The sequence below is a fragment of the Lemur catta genome, chromosome 3 (genome assembly GCF_020740605.2).
Source record: "Lemur catta isolate mLemCat1 chromosome 3, mLemCat1.pri, whole genome shotgun sequence".
Lineage (NCBI taxonomy): Eukaryota > Metazoa > Chordata > Mammalia > Primates > Lemuridae > Lemur > Lemur catta.
In genome coordinates this window covers 29,286,241-29,303,327 of record NC_059130.1, presented here as the reverse complement: position 1 = coordinate 29,303,327, position 17,087 = coordinate 29,286,241, and the positions used below count along the sequence as shown (strand labels likewise).

General features: G+C 50.8%; 1 protein-coding gene across 10 annotated transcripts in view; it reads left to right on the top strand.

Moving 5' to 3' along the window:
- ARHGEF2 (Rho/Rac guanine nucleotide exchange factor 2) overlaps positions 1–15,239 on the top strand; it is a 50,846-nt gene extending 35,607 nt beyond the window's left edge. For 7 of the 10 annotated variants that reach the window (XM_045545332.1, XM_045545329.1, XM_045545338.1 and 4 more), the window contains 20 exons: positions 1,369–1,436; positions 1,770–1,833; positions 2,480–2,609; positions 2,834–2,943; positions 3,092–3,238; positions 3,735–3,985; positions 4,198–4,323; positions 4,693–4,810; positions 4,999–5,247; positions 7,109–7,185; positions 7,608–7,777; positions 9,058–9,125; positions 10,355–10,555; positions 11,091–11,210; positions 11,341–11,408; positions 11,550–11,585; positions 11,798–11,848; positions 12,058–12,501; positions 12,864–13,077; positions 14,083–15,239. In XM_045545332.1, the coding sequence (XP_045401288.1) occupies positions 1,369–1,436; positions 1,770–1,833; positions 2,480–2,609; positions 2,834–2,943; positions 3,092–3,238; positions 3,735–3,985; positions 4,198–4,323; positions 4,693–4,810; positions 4,999–5,247; positions 7,109–7,185; positions 7,608–7,777; positions 9,058–9,125; positions 10,355–10,555; positions 11,091–11,210; positions 11,341–11,408; positions 11,550–11,585; positions 11,798–11,848; positions 12,058–12,501; positions 12,864–13,077; positions 14,083–14,156 (2,786 nt within the window). In that variant the 3' untranslated portion in view covers positions 14,157–15,239. The remainder of the gene's footprint in view (positions 1–1,368; positions 1,437–1,769; positions 1,834–2,479; positions 2,610–2,833; positions 2,944–3,091; positions 3,239–3,734; positions 3,986–4,197; positions 4,324–4,692; positions 4,811–4,998; positions 5,248–7,108; positions 7,186–7,607; positions 7,778–9,057; positions 9,126–10,354; positions 10,556–11,090; positions 11,211–11,340; positions 11,409–11,549; positions 11,586–11,797; positions 11,849–12,057; positions 12,502–12,863; positions 13,078–14,082) is intronic. The other 3 variants (XM_045545331.1, XM_045545335.1, XM_045545330.1) reach the window with 2 other exon arrangements.
- The last annotated feature ends 1,848 nt before the right edge of the window (positions 15,240–17,087 follow it).

Sequence of the window (17,087 nt, the reverse complement as noted above, 5' to 3'; positions counted from 1 at the left end):
GAATAGCAGACAAAAGCTCTAGTCTCTAAATTCCTATGGAGGTTGGGGAAGGAACCCCCAGAAAGAACCAGTGAGGCCTCCCTACGTCCTCACTGCTCAATTTAGAGTTATGAGGATGAGGAGGGAACCCCGATCTAGATCCCTCTAGAGACCTGACAAAATTCCCAATCCGGAAGCTTGTTACCACGGGAACAGGGGAGGCGGGCAACGCTATTTTGAGAGCAGGTGGAAAGCGGAGGTTCGATCCAGAGACACTGGGTGTTGGGGGTAGGAGAAGGGAGCTCCGGGGGGGGGCAGCTGTAGCCCCCACTTCTGTCTGTCCCCCTCTGCTCCACCCTCTGGCTTGTATTTGTGGAAGTGAGCGTGGTGCTGGTTATTGTCTGAAGGAGTTAGAGTTTCCTGTGTTGTTGGGCAGGGGAGGGGAAGCTGGAGAGGGCCAAGAACTGAGGGCATGTCTGGGAAGGGGACAGCCCATTGTCCCAGTGCCTAGATTGTCTAATCCTCCTCTCCTTTCCTTGTCTTTTCCTACCCTGTGGCAAGGTGGGGCGGAGGATGGGAGAGAAGCAGATGGAGTGTGGGAGCTGTGGATTTGCCTTAGGAGGAGGAACAGGACTCCTTAGGCCTGGAAGGGAGAAGGCAGACAGGCTTGGTGGGGAGGGGCAGGGCAAGGCAGGGCATGGGCTGGGCCTGTCTGTACTCTGCCACTGGTTCCGTCAGCTTTCAAACTGCTTAGGCCTCACCACAGTCTGTGGGCATACATGTGGCACAACGGAAGCAGCATGGCCTTTGGATTCAGTTGCCCAAGGGTAGATCCCAGCTCTCCCACTAACTGTGTGACCTCTGACAGACGGTTTAACCTTTCCAGGACAGGTTCCTCATCTGTAAAATGGGGTTAATTGAATCCACCTCCAAGGGTTTTTAGGCTTCAATAAATGTGGAGCATTTACTAAAAGCCCCTCTGCCCCTGGCCCCCATCCCAGCTGCCTCTGTGCCATCTTCTGTACTGTGGGAGTCCTCCCTTCCATCTGCCATTCTCAACCACCTTTGTGCTTCTTGAGCTCATCTCTGGCAGCCAGTGACCCCTTCTTCCCTCTAGTCCACCCCTCAAGCCATCTTTGGGTTAGGATTGCCCATCCCTGCTGAGTGCTTAATTTCATTTAGTGCCCATACCCCCTCTCATTTCATTTCCTGCTTGAAATAGGGAGGTGGGAGGAGAGGGACTAGGGTGTGGTCATGGCTGAGAAGTCTGGGAAGGGGGGAGAATCCCTGAGGACCGTGTGGCCAGGAGGAGATGGGTGTCTGCATGTGGGTATGTCCCCTCCTGTACCACCCGGCCCTCCCTTCACCCTCTCTACCCCACCCTCCCAGCCTGCAATGTGACTATCCACAACCGCTGTAAAGACACCCTCGCCAACTGTACCAAGGTCAAGCAGAAGGTGAGACGGCAGGGAGGGCAGAGGGCTGGGGGAGAGGGTAGTGAGCGTGTGGTACCCTCATGCCTTTTCCATTCATTCCCTACCCTGTGTTCCTGAAACCCTCTCCTCACCATGGGGCAGCCCAGACCCTCACCCCCAGGCCTCAGGCCCCGAGTGGGCCAGGCCTGCAGCTGTAGACATATCCCCACAGCACTGGGCTCAGCCACCCTGATGCCCTTAACCACAGTGCCAGCTTTCTCCCGAGGGGGCCAGCTGCCCATCTCCTGCCCATGCCTATGGGGGTGATCCTTGGGTGACAGCTGTTCTTGGTATCTCTCTTGCTCTGTCTCACAGCAACAGAAAGCCGCTCTGCTGAAGAACAACACTGCCTTACAGTCTGTTTCTCTTCGAAGTAAGAGTGAGTAGTGGGAGAGTGGAGGAGCCTGCATAAGACCCTGGCCCCCCAGGCTCTCAGCCTGTGGCCTCTGCTGCCCCCTTGAGGTTGTTCCCGGGCACAGCACCTGCCTCTTAAGGAAGTGATAGCGGGACATAAGGGATGGTCCAACTCTTGGGCTTAGAGGTAGGACAAGAGAGTCCAAATGGGGATGACGGCTCAGAATGGCTTGCCATCTGAGCCTGGTCACAGCCTGTATTTTTATAGTCAGTTATTTACACTGCATTTTGGGAGTGTTGGTGGCAGCTGTCAAGTGCCAGTTCAGACAGCTTTGGCGTAACAGAAAGAGCATGGCACTTAGGCAAAAAGAGCAGCCAGCAGCACCTGAGTCCCTAGCCTGGACAAATCTTTTGACCTTTTTGAGCTTCAGTTTGCTTATAGGCTTGTTTGGGGAAGAGATAAGATAAGACAAAAAAAGCTCGTTGTAAATATTTAAGTGTTGATTTAAGTGTTGTTAAGTAAGGTGACATCATCCTTACCATCTTTCTTGACTAGAGAGGGACTGAGTTGGTGGGGAGAAGATGCCTCATTTTTAGTTGAGCCTGGGAGGCCTGAACCCCGGGAAGAAGCAGAGTTTGATGCTTGACTACACGGTGTCTCTGCCCCACAGCCACCATCCGGGAGCGGCCCAGCTCTGCCATCTACCCCTCCGACAGCTTCCGGCAGTCCCTCCTTGGCTCCCGCCGTGGCCGCTCCTCCCTGTCTTTAGCCAAGAGTGTTTCTACCACCAATATTGCTGGGTGAGCCTCTGCTTGGGGAAGGGGGAGCCAGGTAGGCAGAGAATGTGGCAATGGAGACCCAGGGGCGCTGAGAGGTCCTTCTCCATCGCTGATTTCAGAAGTGTAGATAGACAAGTAAGGAGAACTTAGGGTGACTGCCTCTTGGACCCCGGCTTTGGTTCCCCACCTGGGAAGGGTCTCTTTGTCCGAGTGGGGGTAATGCAGACAGCTTCCACTTCCTTCAGACATTTCAACGATGAGTCTCCCCTGGGGCTGCGCCGGATCCTCTCACAGTCCACAGACTCCCTCAACATGCGGAACCGAACCCTGTCTGTGGAGTCCCTCATTGATGAGGGTGAGCATGCCAGGCCTGAGGGAGGCCTGGGGAAAGATGGAGGGGGGCTGAGAGGCTGGGAAGGGTGGAGAGGGAAGGGATCTAGAGAAGGGCCCAGGGCTCAGGGCAGAGAATTTGGCTCTGAGTTGCCTCCCCCACCAATGTCCAGGTGCAGAGGTGATCTATAATGAGCTGATGAGTGACTTTGAGATGGATGAGAAGGACTTTGCAGCTGACTCCTGGAGCCTTGCTGTGGATGGTAGCTTCCTACAGCAGCATAAAAAGGAGGTGATGAAACAGCAGGATGTCATCTATGGTGAGCCAAGACCACCCTCATCTTCCTCTTCCCTCACCAGGTCCTGTGTGTCTGTGTCCTTCCCTCTGTCAACCCCTATCTCTCAAGACCCTTTCCCTTATATCCTCTTGGCCTCCAAGACCCTACCTGGCATCCCACAGGTTGTCCACTAGGCCCCTACCAAGACGCTGTTGCTCTCCAAGGCCCTATCTTTATCCCTTCTTCAACTCAGTCCTTAGTCTTTACTTTGTATCCATTCCATGCCCACACTGTGCAGGGACTATGGTAAACCTAGACATGTAGAAGACATGATTTTTGTCCTAAAATAGCCTACAGCTTGAGATGACAAGGTATAAAAATAAAAAATGATTAGAAGTGATCTAAGACCATAATAATGCAGAATGTTGACCTGAAAGGGACCTTGAAAACCTCATCAGAGCCCTGAGGTCCCTAGCCTAGGGCCCCACTAATTATAGCCAAGCCACGGTAGAGGCCAAATGACCTATTGTCCCCACAGAGCTAATCCAGACAGAACTGCACCACGTGAGGACACTGAAGATCATGACCCGCCTCTTCCGCACGGGGATGCTGGAAGAGCTACAGTTGGAGCCGGGAGTGGTCCAGGGCCTTTTCCCCTGTGTGGATGAGCTCAGTGACATCCATACACGCTTCCTCAGCCAGCTGTTAGACCGCCGACGCCAGGCCCTGTGCCCTGGCAGTACCCGGAACTTTGTCATCCATCGCTTGGGTGACCTGCTTATCAGCCAGGTGGGAAAAGGCAAAGACTGCTGGATAACATTCATGGAAGGAGGTGTGACTGGGCTGGGCATTTCTTGCCTCTAAACACCAGGACACTAGGGATGGGAGGGGAGCCAGGAAGAGCTGGAGAGGCAGGAAGCCAGCCTGTTTGGCAGCAGGCCAGGGGATGAGGTGTGGCTTTGGGGGAAATGCTGACCTATCCTTGCCCCACCGACTTCTAGTTCTCAGGTCCCAGCGCAGAGCAGATGCGGAAGACCTACTCGGAGTTCTGCAGCCGCCACACCAAGGCCTTAAAGCTCTATAAGGAGCTGTATGCCCGAGACAAACGCTTCCAACAATTCATCCGGGTGAGCAGACTTCTTTAGAACCAACACTCAGAGCCTTCTCTCATGGCCCAAACCTAGCCTCTTCCATTCGTGGGGGTAGTGCATGTGAGCTGCACCCACATGGAGGTCAGGCATTCACCCACCCTGGGGACTCATCCACTCCAGGGTCCCTCAGAGTGGTAGAGCACGTCATAGTAGTTTCCTAAGCACTTTTCACTACTTTGGCTGGCCCTCACAACAAGTGTGGTGTCATTATCTCCATTTTCCAGATGTGGTCACCTAGGCCAGCGTGAGGTAAATGGCCACGGCAGGGCCAGCCCCAGAGCTTAGATGCCAAGCCTTTCTGTCACCTTGCCTTTCTGGCCCTGAGCCCTGCTTCTTCCTTTGTAGAAAGTGACCCGCTCAGCTGTGCTGAAGCGGCATGGGGTACAGGAGTGCATCCTGCTGGTGACCCAACGCATCACCAAGTACCCGGTGCTCATCAGCCGCATCCTGCAGCATTCCCATGGTGAGTAGGAGGTCGCAGGGAGGGAGCGGGATCCTGGGCTGGGGAAAGGCTCGGGATGATCAAGGGAAGGGGTACGGTCAGGTGTGGAACTCTGGGTAGCCACTAAAGGTGGAATTAAGACATGGTGGGAACTGGGGCTGGAATAAAGCTGGCTTGAGCTGTCCTCCATGCCAACCTCTCGGTGCCAGGGATCGAGGAGGAGCGCCAAGACCTGACAACAGCACTGGGGCTAGTGAAGGAGTTGCTGTCCAATGTGGACCAGGACGTGCACGAACTGGAGAAAGGGGCCCGTCTGCAGGAGATCTACAACCGCATGGACCCTCGGGCCCAGACCCCAGTGCCTGGCAAGGGCCCCTTTGGCCGAGAGGAACTTCTGCGGCGCAAGCTCATTCATGACGGCTGCCTGCTGTGGAAGACAGCAGCTGGGCGCTTCAAAGGTCAGTGACCTGCTTGGCAGACTAGGCAAGAGTCCAGAGTCAGATACAGAATGGATAATGCATCCAGCTCTTAGGACCAACCTCTCTTCATGCAGCCCACATGACAGGGAGACTCAGTGGGAGGAGAAAACATGGTCTCTGTGGCAGCAAAAGTCTGAATTCTGGCTGGGTGCGGCGGTTCATGCCTGTAATCCCAGCACTTTGGGAGGCCAAGGTAGGAGGATCGCTTGAGGCCAGGAGTTCGAGACCAGCCTGGGCAACATAGTGAGACCCTGTCTCTACAAAAAGTAAGAAAGTTAGCGGGACATGGCACCACGTACCTGTATTCCCAGCTCCTTGGGAGGCTAAGGCAGGAGGATTGGTTGAGCCTGGGAGTTTGAGGCTGTAGTGAGCTCTGAGGATGTCACTGCACTCTAGCCTGGGCATCAGGGTGAGACCCTGTCTCAGAAAAAGAAAAAACAAAAAAACCCCCAAAAGTCTGAATTCTGCATTTAGCTGTATGGACCATACAGGGACTTCCTTGTCAGTATTTTTTCATTTCTTTGGTCCTTACATGCCCAGAAAGCTACCAGTTTTATTGAGGAAGACAAAGAAACTCTCAGAACGGAAGCCTGATCAGGGCAATTGATCCTCCCAGCTGGAATCCCAGCTACCAGGGCTGGAGAATGATCGGCAGCTTTGGGAATGCTGCTGGGAAAGGCCCAGAGGAGGGCACTGAGCCCAGCGAAGGATGGGCAGGGCAGAGAAGAGAGAACAGAGCAGAAGGGACAGGTTGGGGGCAAGGGCACACTTTCCTAGGATCTCTTCCTAGAAATTTTCTGCACTGACAGTCTTTCCTACTTAAATCAAAGCAAGAGAATAGCAGGCCTTGGCTTTGGGAGTAAGGAATGAAGGACAAAAGTAAATTGTGATACCTGAGGCCAGAGCCTGCCTGAGCCTCTGAACCCATGTCATGAAATCCCTACTCCCTGGGCTTGGATATTGTCAGTCTTCACCAGCCTCTTTCCTTTATCCCTTTCTCTTTTACCCATCCCTCCCACGCAGCAGCTAAGAATATAAACCATGGGGGATTAAAAATAGCAAGGCTGGAGAGCTTTATTTCTGAAGCATTTAGCAAAAGCCCTCCCCTTCTGTGTGCCCACAGTTTAGTAAGATCCCCAAGGGCAAAGGGTGAGTGTGTGTTTTCTTGACCATGACATCCAAGTTTTATGGAATTGACCTTTGTTTCCTCCCTCTGTCTTAGAGTGCAGGGCCTTATAGAATCTGAGAGCCTGGAGGGTGGGGCAGAAAAGGAAAATAAGGCAAAGGCCTGCTAGGGCTGAAGGAGATGGATGGAGGGATGGTCTTTCAGTCCTTGTTTAGAGGAAGGAAACTGACTTTCTCCTTCCCTGTGGAGCACAAAATGAGAAGTGAGAATATGCCAGGGCAGGGGAAATTGAGGTCAGGTATCCAAAAAGGTTTTACATTTGTTAGATGTTATACATGGAACTTAAAGGCTGAGAATTACAGGGCCCCTGAAGCCTAGACCCCAGGTTAAGAAACCTGAATCAGTCGGTCAAAGAGTGTTTTCTCCAAAGGCATTGAGTGATCCCTTGTGGTCCCCGCTAGCCAAAGAAGCTGTTTTATCTGATAGCACATGCATCTTTCCCCCCCATTTCTGAGCTATAAGAATGGGAAGGTGGGAGGTCTGAAAAGGTAGAGGAAGCAACTAGAGGCAAGAGAGGCCAAGAAGAGGGGAATCAGGAGCTCTAACCTGATGGGGTAAGCCTGGTCCTTGGGAAAGAGGTCAGGTCCTTGGGAAAGAGGTCCTTGCTCAAACCCTCTAGTGCTGACTGTTCTCCCACCATTATCCCCCTGCCAGATGTGCTAATGCTGCTGATGACAGATGTGCTGGTATTTCTCCAGGAGAAGGACCAGAAGTACATCTTTCCTACCCTGGTGAGACCTTCATTGTTCTTTCTCAGCACAGACAAGTGTTTCAGGCTCTTTTGCTTTCCTCTCCAAATCTAAAAGAGCCCTGGAGTCCTCCAGAGCCAAACAGCTGTTATTGTAACTATAATATAATAATAAAAAATAAGAACAGCTAACACTGTTACTGTGTACAGACATTTTACACCTGTGAAAAAGGCCTATTATCATCATCCTCATTTTGTAGATGACAGAAGTAAATCTTAAAGTTAGTTAAATAATCTGGTAAGGGTCAAACACATTTCTAAGGCCTTTCCGGCTGGTACCAAAGCCTGGGCTCTTAACTTTTGTAGGATGACTCTTCAACCCTTTGGCATTCCAAAAGGATTGAAGACCCAATATCCAAGGGTCAGGATTTCCAGGCTTAATCCTTCCTTTCCCCTGACTGGCAGGACAAGCCCTCAGTGGTATCACTGCAGAATTTAATCGTGCGGGACATCGCTAACCAGGAAAAGGGGATGTTTCTGATCAGCGCGGCCCCGCCCGAGATGTATGAGGTGCACACAGCCTCCCGGGATGACCGGAGCACGTGGATCCGCGTCATTCAGCGTAGTGTATGCGTGTGAGTGTCTGCCTGCTGCCTGCGTGTGCATATGGCCTCAGGGTCCCTGCAGTGTCAGATCCCAGGCCACCGCACTCCCTGGGAACAGAAACCAGCATTCGGAGGTGGGGGCAGAGGCTGGGGAAGAAACAAGATGGCCCAAGACAGGAAAGGTCACTTATGTTCTTATGTCCCATAAAGTCATGTTTTATATGCTGCCAGCCTTGACAACCTTTCAAATGCAATATGAGCTGACAAGCAAAGGAATACTTTGTGCTGTCACCTGGTGACATAACTGCCAGACAACAGTATAATTTTAGTTATATTAACATCTTATTCTGTAGGCAGAAGGCTATTATTTGGATTGGATTGGATTTTGATTTATTTTCTAAAAATGAATGAAAAAGAGGATAATGAAAGCACTGATAGTAGAGATAAGAGGGACAAGTCTCATAAACAAACTTAATAGAAGCAAGAAGGCAATCAGTGTGCCAAAGCAACACATCTTCAGCTTCATTTGTACACACGTTAGATTTGAGGCCGCCAACTATGTGTCTAATTACAATGGGAAAAAATGGCAAGTAAAGCACAGATAAAATGTTTTAAATGGATTCTTAAAGATAATGCCTAAAAAATGAACTCTAATTAGGATTTAAAAATTTTTTTAGCTTTCAGAGGATGGATTATTCTCTGCTTCATAATATCCTGTTTTTTATTTCTGCAATTTATACTTGTTTTTCAGAAATGCATACAAATGTATGAAATTGCCTATTCTAGGAAAATAGTTCGAAATACCTGTCCTGTTAACAGTAGATCCATAGTAGCCTCTATATTAATAGTATTAATATTTGTAATTGTGGAAATTGTAATTATTAATATTAATTATAATTGATTTATTGAGCCTCTGTAATGTTCACAGCCCTGCAACATTTCATTTAATCCTAAAAAAAAAACCTGTTAGGGAAGATATTACCCTCATTTATCAGATGTTGAAATACAGAGGTTTCTGTTACTACCTGCTAAATAGTAGAGGCAGGATTTGAACCCAGTTTGCTTGATGCTAAAGCCTATACTGACCCTCTGCACTGTGCTGCCTTTCTAAGCAATCTTTAGAGAGATATATACCAGTAAATGCAGAAGCAAAGGAGGGGTCAAGAGTGAATGAAGCCAGGGTGTGAGGCTAAGGAGTCTTACCAGAAGAGGGAAGCATAGGACATGTTTGGGAAGGAGGGTAGGCTGATTCCTGGCCTATAACCTAGTTTCTGTTTCCCAACCCCACCTGACCTGTTACCCACCTCCAGATGCCCATCCAGGGAGGACTTCCCCCTGATTGAGACAGAGGATGAGGCTTACCTGCGGCGAATCAAGAGTAAGTCTACCCACAGGGAGCTCATTAAATAATTTATGATGCATCCACACTATAGAATACTGTGCAGCTATTAAAAAGATAAGATGGCTCCATGAAGGCTGATGTAGATCCATAACCAAATTGTATTGTTAAATGAAAAAAGCAAGGTTTAAAACAATGTAGGCTGGGCATGGTGGCTCACACCTGTAATCAGCACTCTGGGAGGCTGAGGCAGGAGGATCACTTGAGGTCAGGATTTTGAGACTAGCCTGAACAAGAAGCAAGACCTCATCTCTACAAAAAATAGAAGAAAAAAAATTAGCTGGATGTGGTGGTACACATCTATAGTCCCAGCTACTTGGGAGGCTGAGGCAGGAGGACTGCTTGAGCCCAGGAGTTCAAGGTTACAGTGAGCTATGATGATGCCACTGCACTCTAGCCTGAGCAACAGAGCAAGACCCTATCTCAAAAAAAAAATAAATAAATAAACAAACGTAAAGCATAGGCTACTATTTGTGTAAAAACAATATAGAAGACCAGGGTTGGGAGAGTAACTTACTTTTTCATTATAAGGCCTTATATTAGTTAGGCCTATGATCTAACTGCTGTACAAAAAGATCAACAAAAATAAGTTGCTTAAAGAAGGTAGAAGATTATTCCTCTTCATATATTTATAACAGTCCAAAGCGGAAAGTGCAGGGTAGTTCTGAAATGCAGTCCTGCCATCTTCAACATGAAGCTTCTGTGTCTATGTCCAAAGTAGCTACTCTAGCTCCCACTATCACGTCTGCATCCCACCTAGCAGGGAGGAGTAAAGGAGCAAAGAGAATTTATACCCATTTCTTTAAAGGGCAGATCTGGAAGACGCTCACACCCATTGTGCAGAGTTTAGTCACATGGCAATATCTAACTGCAAGTCAGGCTGGAAAACATCGTCATTAACTGGGCAGCCATGTGCCCAGATGAAACTTGTATGCATTCTCTAATTAAAGGAAGATGGAAAGAATAAACACTGGTGGACAACCTGTAACCCGTGCCACAAATCTTTTTTACTTTTGTTTTTAAAGCAAAAGTACATGTGTTATTTTTCCCCTGAAAAAAGTTTGTTCTTTTTCTTAAATGCCAAAAAACCAAAATTAAGTCCTGCCACTCTGCCCAGCCCTACCCCTCTACTCCTTGGGCTGCCTCTGCACTAGGTCTTCTGGGTACCCCCAGGCCCTCCCCTGTGCTCACCTGTTTTTTATCCACAGTGGAGTTGCAACAGAAGGACCGGGCACTGGTGGAGCTGCTGCAAGAGAAGGTCGGGCTGTTTGCTGAGATGACCCATTTCCAGGCGGAAGAGGATGGCAGCAGTGGAATGTCCCTGCCCAACCTGCCCCGGGGCCTTTTCCGCTCAGAGTCCCTTGAGTCCCCTCGTGGCGAGCGGCTGCTGCAGGATGCCATCCGTGAGGGTAAGGGAGCTCCCAGGGAAGAGTCCAGGCTCATGCACTCCCCATCACAGAGTATGGACACACAACTAGACCTGGACACACAAAGAAAAAGGGGATGCCAACCCCGTAGTCCATAAACGTCCCTGAATCCCTATTCTGTGCTGGTTCCTGGGAAAGGCAGGGGAGGAGGTCACAGGTCCTTGCTACTGTTTGACACCACTCATGCTGCATACGTTTGTGCTGCCTCTTAGGCATTTTTTTTTTTTTTGAGACAGGGGTCTCACTTTGTTGCCCAGACTGGCTTCGAACTCCTAGGCTCCAGCAATCCTCCCACCCGAGCCTCCCTAGTAGCTGGGACTACAGGCATGCGCCATTGCGCCCAGCTCTCTCCTCAGGCACCTTTCGTGCCCTTTGCCTCCCACGTGGTTGTGTGGGTGAAGCCCTGCTGCCCATGAGGAGCCTTCCCCTGGAAGCCTGCGCGTCCCGTGGTGGGGCAGGGCACAGCAGTCCCACACAAGGTTCTACATCACTTCTGTCCTCACTTCTTTCCTCACAGTGGAGGGCCTGAAAGACCTGCTGGTGGGGCCTGGGGTGGAATTGCTCTTGATGCCCCGAGAACCAACCTTGCCCTTGGAACCAGACAGCGGTGGTAACACGAGTCCTGGGGTCACTGCCAGTGAGTGCCAGGGCCGGGAACCAAGGTAGTAGGTGGGAGGGGCTAAAAAGAATGGGGTGGTACCAGGGAGCCAGTGGTGTCAGGGCCCTGGGGAAATGGGCCCAGCCCATCCTTTTCCCCTTCTCAACAGATGGTGAGACCAGAACCTTCAATGGCTCCATTGAGCTCTGCAGAGCTGACTCAGACTCCAGCCAGAAGGTAGGTCCTCAAGAGGTTCCAAGACTTGGCTAGAGGGTGGGAAAGGGACAGCTGGCCTATGGATCCCCTACACAAAGCTACTCGGGCAGGAACCAGAGATTTGTGTGCCTGCTGACTCCCCATCCTTGCCCATTTCTGCAGGATCGAAATGGAAATCAGCTGAGATCTCCCCAGGAGGTAAGATGGAAATTTCATGGTATAAGAGACTTAAGGGAGGGTATTCTCAGTCTGAGAAATTATAGCCCAAGTTGGAGTGGTGTGGGGGAGAGTCTACACTTTAGAGTATCTCTCCAGATGCTATCATTCCCACACCCACACTTATTCAACTTCTGGGCAGTTCTCCCGTCCTGAAGCTTGGGCCCTGTTTCCAACCTCTCCTCTGTCCTCAGGAGGCGTTACAGCGATTGGTCAATCTCTATGGACTTCTACATGGCCTACAGGTCAGTAGGGAAGGGGTTAGAATGGGGGAGCAGAGGGGCCAGGTCAGACATGCCCATTTAGGTGGGGCATAACCATCCTAACAGATCTTTCTAAACATTCCCCCAGTCCAAGCTCTCCAGGAGTGATGACCAGGACCTTGGGGGTGAGGGGAGGGATAGAAAAAAACAGTGGTTTCTGATATACCTTTCTGTCCCAATTCTACCCCCAGGCGGCTGTGGCCCAACAGGACACCTTGATGGAAGCCCGGTTCCCTGAGGGCCCTGAGCGGAGAGAGAAGCTGTCCCGAGCCAACTCTCGGGATGGGGAGGCTGGCAGGGCTGGGGCTGCCCCCACAGCTCCTGAAAAGCAGGCCACAGAACTGGCATTACTGCAGCGGCAACACGCACTGCTGCAGGAGGAATTGCGACGCTGCCGGCGGCTAGGCGAAGAACGAGCAACCGAGGCTGGCAGCCTGGAAGCCCGGCTCCGGGAGAGCGAGCAGGCCCGGGCTCTGCTGGAGCGGGAAGCTGAAGAGGCTCGCAGGCAACTGGCCGCCTTGGGCCAGACTGAGCCACTCCCAGCCGAGGCCCCCTGGGCCCGTAGGCCTCTGGACCCTCGGCGGCGCAGCCTCCCTGCGGGCGATGCCCTGTACTTGAGTTTCAACCCCCCACAGGTAAGGTGGCTTGGAGCAGTGAAATGACCTGGGGCAGACATAAGACTCCATAGAACCTGAAAGAAATTGGGCAGTTGGGGATTTAAGCCCAAAGAAATCAGGCAATAGACTTGAAGGATATTAAGATACTGGTTGAAGAACTGAAAAGAAACTTAGATGGGTGCAGCGAGGAGTATGAAAGGATAATAACCTGGAGAAATCAGTTGGTGGTAGATTTACTGAAGGGGAGTTGTTGGTGAGCCCTGGTGGAGAGAATCACGTATCAGGGCCCAGCAGGGTCCACTGGCCCCAGCTAAGCAGACCCCGCAGTCTTCACACTGCTCAATCCCTGGCCTGCCACTTTTCTTGCCTGCTGTCCACAGCCCAGCCGAGGCCCTGACCGCCTGGATCTGCCTGTGACTGTTCGCTCCATCCATCGACCCTTTGAGGATCGAGAGAGGCAGGAACTGGGTAGCCCCGAGGAACGGCTGCAAGACAGCAGTGACCCTGACACTGGCAGCGAGGAGGAAGGTAGCAGCCGTCTGTCTCCGCCCCACAGTCCACGAGGTGAGACCCTGGCGGAGACATGGACTAGAGGTAGAGTGCAGCCTGAGTACAGGCCTTTTGGCTGTGGCTTCCAAATGGGCCCCAACTGACCCCTGAGAACTACAGTAACTGTAGGGAGGGACACAGAGAGGACTTCCTGTTTTGTCTGAGGATGAATAAGTGGTGGAACTCTAGGAAGCAGAGTGTGTAGGGGTCTCTCCTTCTCCAAATGGTCGGAGATTGCCAACCTTTTCAAGTAGGGATAGATGTTTTTTTTTTAAGAGAGTATCACCATATTGCCCAGGCTGGACTTGAACTCCTGGGCGCAAGCCTCACGAGTAGCTATGGCTACAGGTGTATGCCACTGTGCCTGGTGAGAAATAGATTTTTAAAGTAAAAAAATTTCAAAGACCTTCAAGTTCTTATAGTCAGTTCAGGAAATATAAAGTAACCAAAAGCTATTGTAACTTCATACTATAATCTCCAAGTGTTTTGTATTTTTTTTTTTTTTTTTGAGACACAGTCTCACTCTGTTGCCGGGCTAGAGTGCTGTGGCGTCAGCCTAGCTCACAGCAACCTCAAACTCGTGGGCTCAAGCAATCCTTCTGCCTCAGCCTCCCGAGTAGCTGGGATTACAGGCACATGCCACCACACCTGGCTAATTTTTTCTGTATAGTTTTAGTTGTCTAGCTAGTTTCTTTCTATTTTTTAGTAGAAACGGGGTCTTGTTCTTGCTCAGGCTGGTCTTGAACTCCTGAGCTCAAGTGATCCGCCCGCCTTGGCCTCCCAGAGTGTTGGGATTACCGCTCCAGCCAAGTGTTTTGTTAGTCAAATTGTATCTTTGTGTACTTAAAAAGTGTATCAGGTGTGTACCTAGGTGTGGGTACATGGTTACTTTGTTGGCAGGTTTTCCCCTCCTCCAAGGACTCACAGACCTCTGCCATCCTTCACAACCCTCAGAACCCCTGGGCCAGCAGATGGGGGGCATTATTGTGGGGGTGCAGATCCTCATGGGAGCCCCCACTTACTAACTGGCTTTGCCCTGTCCCCCTTCAGACTTCACCCGAATGCAGGACATCCCGGAGGAGACGGAGAGCCGCGACGGGGAGCCAATAGCCTCAGAGAGCTAAGGGGGCCCCTCCCCCTGCCCTGTGCCCCACTGAAGAACATTACTGAGGGGGGCAAACCTTGGGGACTCCAATTTGCCAATGATGAGGGAACATTTGAAAGAACTGCTGATTGTTCTTGCCAGCTCTTGGGATCCTTGGATACCTGGGGCCATTTAAGAAGCTGGGGGAATTAGGTCACAATACCCCCAGGTGGCATCCAAAGCTCCACCACAGATGCCAGTTTTTCATGCCTTCTTCCCTCTACTTTAGGAAAATTTATTTATTTATTGTTTATTAGTTATGGGGGAGAGGGGGGATTTAAAGGACCAGGGACATGGGAACCAAGCCATAGGGATCAGGGGGCCTTGTCCTTTAACACTACTGGGGTATATTCAGGCTTAACCATGCAGCTGCTGGGTTCTAGCCCTAACGCCCCTCCCCAGCAACCCCCATCTTTGAGGAGAGGCTGCAGCCACAGGACCCTACTGCCCTTTAAGGAGGGCTGTGGGCAGGGCCATGTCCCTCTGCCCTGTCCCCTCCACCTCTTACCACTGTCCTCCCTTCTCTGTCCTCCATGGGAGCCCTAGGGCAATAACCTGGCTTCCTAGAGTTGACGGAATAGAAGTTGGGGTGCCATAATGGTTTGTAAGGGGTGAGGGGAAAAAAATCTACAGGGACCAGAATGTTTTGTTGTTGTTTTCTTTTCTTTTTTGTACCAAAGCCAGCTGCACGTGTTTTATATTTTTAAGAGAGGATTGTAGGCAATTAGAGATCGCAGCCTTCGACTTCCACATCTCTGAACAAGTTGAGGGTGGGGGAGAAAACGACTTCTCCCTTCATCAACAGTAATGGAGGACCTATACTGACCTCTTCCCCAGCCATTTGCAAAAACGTTCTAGGGTCGGCTGGGAAATCTCTAGGAACCCTGACCTCGCCTTCCACCTCAGCAACCATGACCTGAAACCTCAGTGTGAATTTTGGGGATTTTTCAATGGACCGCCCCATGCCCACCAGCCTCGGCCATTTTTCTGCCAATTTGGTGTTAAAAAACAAAACAAAGCAAAAAAAAGATCAAGCAGGAAAAATTAAAGACCTGGAACCCCATGAGGTGCTGTCTCTCATAATGTCTGTCAGTTCTGAGGGTGATGGTGAGGGGAGAGCAGGGCAGTGACCAACGGCCCTCTCAAAGGAGACTTTCCCTCTCACGGGAAGGGCAGTCTCTGCCTCACTGCAGAGAGGGGCACTAACAAAAGTAGCTGCTGCAAATATTTTTTTTGTTTTAATTCACAAATACAAGGATAAAAATGAAGGGGCACTCGGTTAGGTTCCAGTGTTGGGGATTCTAACATCAGAGAACTTGTTTTCATCTTACTTGTATGCTGTACTCAAGTCTCAGCCTGTTGGCCCCTTTTGGTGCAGTTCCTGTCAGCCTCTGCCCCGGTGTTCATTTCCACATGCAGCCTCCACCCTGCCCTTGTTCATCTCCTTAGTGTCAGTGCCTTGGGGTGACCCTCCTAGGAGCTGCTCATTTGCTTTTTGCCTCTTTGAGAGGCAGTGAAGGATTAGCTGGTTTCAGTTCTTGGTTTTGGTTACTTCCTGTTTCTGGGTGATACCCAACTTTGGGGACAGGGGTGGGAGGGAGGGAAGGAGGGGAGCGTCTGGGGTTATGTAAATGCTGGCATGTGTGCACATCCCTGTTGGAGCCTGTGGAGAAGATGAGAAGAATGGGGCTCAGGCCCTCAGCAGGACCTCAGCTAGAAAGAGGAATTGAAATCACATGGCTCAGGGAGCAGCCAGCACCCTCCACTCCTGTAACTCTCACCCACCAGAATCTGGCCTTTACAAGGTGCCTTCTCATCCATTACAGGAATCCTAGAAGGGAGGAATTGTTTTCACTTTACAGACAGGGAAACCTGGGTGCAGAAAGGTTGTCAGGCCAGGAAGGGGCCAGCCCTCTTAGTTTCAATCTTCTACTTCCCCCTTCTTGGCTACTCTGCCTAAAAATACCAGTGCTTCAGGTTTCAAACACAGACAAATGGCTTAGCAGATGTCTGCCATGTCAGCTGGAAGCAGCTGGGACCCAAAGCGGTAAAGGTGGAGTGGAGGGAGGAAGGCTGGTGGGTGGGGTGGGGATAGGTGATAGCATACAGTGACCACCAAGAAAGGGAGGGCACGTTCTATTGACACCCTCCACAGGTCTCGCAAGGGGTACCAGTCAGGAGAGAAACAGTGAAACCTGGAGACAGATCCCAGAGTAGGTGTGAAGCCCCCAGCTGACTACTGAGCAACACTGCCTTGTTCTCAGCAGTATGTCCCTTCTGCCTTCCCTTTACCAAAACCCCTCCTCGTCTTCAGCCCTGAAACATGGCATCAAAGCATTTCTCTGTGGGTTTCTGAGAACTAGGTCCCTCCCTTACATCCTTTGGTCATTCTGTCTATTGTCCCCTCCCTAATCCCATGCTTGGGAACTCACAGTCTTAACTTTGTCCCTCCTGCTGCAGTTTCAAAGCCCTCTGGCTTTGTGCTCCAGGGAGCCAGGGCCCAGCTTCTCCCCAAAACATGGCCTTCCTTCCATTCTGAGAGCACAAGCCCCTGCCATGCCCAGCCCTCCCTTCTCCATCGCTGCACCCTTCCCCTCCCTCTGCCACCGCCAAGGGTAGGTCTATGCATTTATTCATCTGTGACTTGGACCTATGTAAACTTTGTCAATATTTACCTCCGGGTCCCATAAAGCAGAGATACCCCCAGAGGAGCCAATATCCGGAGCCCAGCAAAGCTAACAGGAGCTGCTGGGGGTGGATACTTAGGTGGGGGAAGATTTTCCATTCTGAACTGGCTGAGAACAGACCTGGAGTTTTGGAACTAGTTTAAACATTATCAAAAAGAGGAAATTAAGCATCAAGAGGCTAATTAAATCTTTACATTGCTTAATATGTTGTGAATTGGGTGGCT